General features: G+C 35.5%; 1 protein-coding gene across 2 annotated transcripts in view; it reads left to right on the forward strand.

The window, feature by feature from the left end:
* The window catches only part of LOC143246050 (uncharacterized), a 45,329-nt gene extending 39,786 nt beyond the window's left edge, over positions 1-5,543 (forward strand). The window contains exon 3 of one of the 2 annotated variants that reach the window (XM_076492281.1): positions 5,299-5,537. In XM_076492281.1, the coding sequence (XP_076348396.1) occupies positions 5,299-5,522 (224 nt within the window). In that variant the 3' untranslated portion in view covers positions 5,523-5,537. Of the gene's footprint in view, positions 1-5,298 lie in introns of both variants that reach the window. The other variant, XM_076492282.1, reaches the window with a different exon arrangement.
* The last annotated feature ends 457 nt before the right edge of the window (positions 5,544-6,000 follow it).

The raw sequence follows: 6,000 nt of genomic DNA on the forward strand, positions 1-6,000 counted from the left end.
CGGGGCCGTGATTTGTCAAGTTTTTGATGTATCAAATCCCAGATCTGGTAAATTTGGTTCAGATCAAAGCTGTATGGGGACCATTGTATCATTTGAATGACTCCAGCAGTTTCTTTCTTAGCTAATTAATTTCTGTATAGGTTGGATGAATGTTTGGGGTTATTATCTTCTTTTCCCTCGGTGGTCTCAGCAGATAGCCCGATGTAGCTTTGCTGTAAGAAAACACACACACATCATCATCTTGGTAGTAGAATCCTTTACAAATAATACAGAAACCACTGGGTATACCACGACAGTATCTGATGGTACTTACATTGGTACATTATTCTATTTATGTTGTAAGTACTTACTGTCACCTCAGCAGAAAAACACCCCGAATCCATCACTGCCTTCCCCCGTGTTACAGTGGGTGCTCTCAGCAGAAAAACACCCCGAATCAGTCACTGCCTTCCCCCGTGTTACAGTGGGTGCTCTCAGCAGAAAACCCCCGAATCCATCACTGCCTTCCCCCGTGTTACAGTGGGTGCTCTCAGCAGAAAAACCCCCCGAATCCATCACTGCCTTCCCCCGTGTTACAGTGGGTGCTCTCAGCAGAAAAACACCCCGAATCAGTCACTGCCTTCCCCCGTGTTACAGTGGGTGCTCTCAGCAGAAAAACACCCCGAATCCATCACTGCCTTCCCCCGTGTTACAGTGGGTGCTCTCAGCAGAAAAACACCCCGAATCCATCACTGCCTTTCCCCGTGTTACAGTGGGTGCTCTCAGCAGAAAAACACCCCGAATCCATCACTGCCTTCCCCCGTGTTACAGTGGGTGCTGTGCATTAGGTATTTTTTATCTTTCTTACACCAGAAGTACATCTTACGCTTTGAACCAGATACTTCAAACGTGGACTCATCTGTCCATAACATCATTTTCAAATCATCGACAGTCCAGTTTTTGTATTTTTTAGTAAATGTCGGTTTCGTGACAATATCTGCAGATCAAAGTAAAGTTGTTTGTTTTAACTATATCACCACATAGTCCATTCTTGTTGAGTGTCTGTGATACTGTAGATCTGGACACTTTTCTGTCATTTGGTACATGGTTGTTTATCTCATGCTTGAGATCAGTAGCAGTCTTCCTTCTGTCCTGAAGGCTACATAAACAAAGATATTTAACATCATTATCGTTTAGTTTAGGTGTTCTGTCTCTTCTATTTTTAAATTTACTTGTCTTGGTCTCACGATCTAGGGTGTACTTGACAGTAGTTGGGGTCCATTTCAAGTCTGTAGTAATTTGTCCAAGTCCAACTTTTACATCAACTCTGTGCTGTACTGGAAGTTCGCTATGTTATTTAGGCCATGGCACGACAGTACCACGTAATACATATTATTAAACACTGTTTCTATTAACGTTTATTTGTGGAGTGTTATTAACTTGATTTCTTCTAGTACGTACCGTTTGGCTCCTTGTTAGCTTCTTTCCACATAGTTAAGCCACTATATGAGGTACCATGACAAGCTAAGCCACTACATGAGGTGACATGACAAGCTAAGCCACTACATGAGGTGACATGACAAGTTAAGCCACTATATAAGGTAACATGACAAGTTAAACCACTACATGAGGTACCATAACAAGTTAAGCCACTATATGAGGTACCATGACAAGTTAAGCCACTACATAAGGTGACATGACAAGTTAAACCACTACATGAGATGACATGACAAGTTAAACCACTACATAAGGTGACATGACAAGTTAAGCCACTACATGAGATGACATGACAAGTTAAACCACTACATGAGGTGACATGACAAGTTAAGCCACTACATAAGGTGACATGACAAGTTAAACCACTACATGAGGTGACATGACAAGTTAAGCCACTACATGAGGTACCATGACAAGTTAAGCCACTACATGAGGTGACATGACAAGTTAAGCCACTACATGAGGTGACATGACAAGTTAAGCCACTACATGAGGTGACATGACAAGTTAAACCACTACATGAGGTGACATGACAAGTTAAACCACTACATGAGGTGACATGACAAGTTAAGCCACTACATGAGGTAACATGACAAGTTAAACCACTACATGAGGTAACATGACAAGTTAAACCACTACATGAGGTGACATGACAAGTTAAGCCACTACATGAGGTGATATGACAAGTTAAGCCACTACATGAGGTAACATGACAAGTTAAACCACTACATGAGGTGACATGACAAGTTAAGCCACTACATGAGGTGATATGACAAGTTAAGCCACTACATGAGGTAACATGACAAGCTAAACCACTACATGAGGTGACATGACAAGTTATTTCAGACCCTAAATTTGATCGCTATGCTCATTCGAACAAAACCCGTATGACATGTCCTTCATACAACTATATGGTAGTTCTAAAGAATGGTGAGTGTTCTCACTCTGTAATAGAATGTAAGAATTAGTGTGATGAATAACAAAATAATATGTTATCTTAATATATTTATACAATACTGTACGTATGGAATCAACTTGTACATTGTAAGTCAACAGACTAGAAGGATGTGTTATATGTTTATATGTACTTAAACACAAACACAAATGTGCAGTTTGAATTCTAATTACTAAACACATTTAGTTTAACTACGACGTTTAGTTTACTTTATAATATGTACATTTTTTTTTGTAATGTAAGTGGGGACAAATACCCCATTCTTTTTCCTACGGGTACCCATACTCAAACCTGATATTTGTTTTAATGTCTACTTGTAATAAACAAAACCTTACGGACATCCATAATCAAACCTGATATTTGTTTTAATGTATACTTGTAATAAACAAAACCTTACGGACACCCATACTGAAACCTGATATTTGTTTTAATGTCTACTTGTAATAAACAAAGCCTTACGGGCACCCATACTCAAACCTGATATTTGTTTTAATGTCTACTTGTAATAAACAAAATCTTACGGTCACCCATACTCAAACCTGATATTTGTTTTAATGTCTACTTGTAATAAACAAAACCTTACGTTCACCATACTCAAACCTGATATTTGTTTTAATGTCTATTTGTAATAAACAAAACCTTACGGTCATCCATACTCAAACCTGATATTTGTTTTAATGTATATTTGTAATTAACAAAACCTTACGTTCACCATACTCAAACCTGATATTTGTTTTAATGTCTATTTGTAATAAACAAAACCTTACGGTCATCCATACTCAAACCTGATATTTGTTTTAATGTATACTTGTAATAAACAAAACCTTACGGTCACCCATACTCAAACCTGATATTTGTTTTAATGTATATTTGTAATAAACAAAACCTTACGGTCATCCATACTCAAACCTGATATTTGTTTTAATGTCTACTTGTAATAAACAAAACCTTACGTTCACCATACTCAAACCTGATATTTGTTTTAATGTCTATTTGTAATAAACAAAACCTTACGGTCATCCATACTCAAACCTGATATTTGTTTTAATGTATATTTGTAATAAACAAAACCTTACGTTCACCATACTCAAACCTGATATTTGTTTTAATGTCTATTTGTAATAAACAAAACCTTACGGTCATCCATACTCAAACCTGATATTTGTTTTAATGTATACTTGTAATAAACAAAACCTTACGGTCACCCATACTCAAACCTGATATTTGTTTTAATGTATATTTGTAATAAACAAAACCTTACGGACATCCATACTCAAACCTGATATTTGTTTTAATGTCTACTTGTAATAAACAAAACCTTACGGTCATCCATACTCAAACCTGATATTTGTTTTAATGTCTACTTGTAATAAACAAAACCTTACGGGCACCCATACTCAAACCTGATATTTGTTTTAATGTCTACTTGTAATAAACAAAACCTTACGGTCACCCATACTCAAACCTGATATTTGTTTTAATGTCTACTTGTAATAAACAAAGCCTTACGGACACCCATACTCAAACCTGATATTTGTTTTAATGCGTACTTGTAATAAACAAAACCTTACGGACATCCATACTCAAACCTGATATTTGTTTTAATATCTACTTGTAATAAACAAAACCTTACTGTCATCCATACTCAAACCTGATATTTGTTTTAATGTCTACTTGTAATAAACAAAACCTTACGTTCACCCATACTCAAACCTGATATTTGTTTTAATGTATACTTGTAATAAACAAAACCTTACGGACACCCATACTCAAACCTGATATTTGTTTTAATGTATACTTGTAATAAACAAAACCTTACGGGCACCCATACTCAAACCTGATATTTGTTTTAATGTATACTTGTAATAAACAAAACCTTACGGTCACCCATACTCAAACCTGATATTTGTTTTAATGTATACTTGTAATAAACAAAACCTTACGGACATCCATACTCAAACCTGATATTTGTTTTAATGTCTACTTGTAATAAACAAAACCTTACGGTCACCCATACTCAAACCTGATATTTGTTTTAATGTCTACTTGTAATAAACAAAACCTTACGGACACCCATACTCAAACCTGATATTTGTTTTAATGCGTACTTGTAATAAACAAAGCCTTACGGTGAACCATACTCAAACCTGATATTTGTTTTAATGTATACCTGTAATAAACAAAACCTTACGGACATCCATACTCAAACCTGATATTTGTTTTAATGTCTACTTGTAATAAACAAAGCCTTACGGTCACCCATACTCAAACCTGATATTTGTTTTAATGTATACCTGTAATAAACAAAACCTTACGGACATCCATACTCAAACCTGATATTTGTTTTAATGTCTACTTGTAATAAACAAAGCCTTACGGACATCCATACTCAAACCTGATATTTGTTTTAATGTCTCCTTGTTATAAACAAAACCTTACGGGCACCCATACTCAAACCTGATATTTGTTTTAATGTCTACCTGTAATAAACAAAGCCTTACGGACATCCATACTCAAACCTGATATTTGTTTTAATGTCTACTTGTAATAAACAAAACCTTACGGACACCCATACTCAAACCTGATATTTGTTTTAATGTCTACTTGTAATAAACAAAACCTTACGGACATCCATACTCAAACCTGATATTTGTTTTAATATTTACTTGTAATAAACAAAACCTTATTTGTTCCAGAAACAATATCCTTAAAATGAAGTGTTTGAATTCATGTTTGATTTTAAAATATACATTTTTCTTGGTTAACAATAAAAACTACTTTTGATTTAAGTTTTTTCGTTTCGTTTCAAGTTCGGTATGTTTGGTTGACTTTATTAGGAAGTCTAACTTATGTATTTTAACATTTAGGTTTACACATCCGCCAATCAAAGTCCGACCCTTCAATTCTGTCAAAATCCAACTGCCAACAGTATGGTTACGATAACATAAGCTTACACGAAGCATTGTTTCTGTGCGAGTGGAAGCAGCAGGTGGGATTCTGGGATTCTGTGGAGAACATCCATGTTGAGCATGACTGCAGTATGCTGACACTAGAGGGCCTGCGCAGCCATTATAATTCGTGCTTCTCGTAAGTCTTTAGGCAAAATGATAATAAGGTTTGTCGTCATTGTCAAAATTGTATACTTTAGCATGAAAGAAGCGAGAGTGTATTGAGTTACAGCAATTCTAGTTTCTTTTACGAGTAATCGTAGATAAAAGTAAACTTAAGACATTTTGTGGTAATAACCCTTAGCCTGGAGTTTAAATTATCTAAAGATTCGTTATGAACTTTTGAATATTAGTATATTTTAACTTTGTTGTTTACTTCTCGTGTGCAAACCATATTTTTCGTCGTGCATAGGAATCGGAAGAATGACATTCATGCTACTAATATATTACAGACGGTTGAGTATGGTATATTAAAATAATTTGGAATATGCAAACCAGTAAGGGACGTGACAACCAAAGCCAATTTAAAGTAAAATTGAGATGGCGTTTAATAGAACCGTATTTTGACACTGATTAGCATCATGTAGGTAATGAAAACTGACTGCCTTTGGGAAGGACATC

The sequence above is a fragment of the Tachypleus tridentatus genome, chromosome 3, assembly GCF_004210375.1.
Source record: "Tachypleus tridentatus isolate NWPU-2018 chromosome 3, ASM421037v1, whole genome shotgun sequence".
NCBI classification, from domain to species: Eukaryota; Metazoa; Arthropoda; class Merostomata; order Xiphosura; family Limulidae; genus Tachypleus; species Tachypleus tridentatus.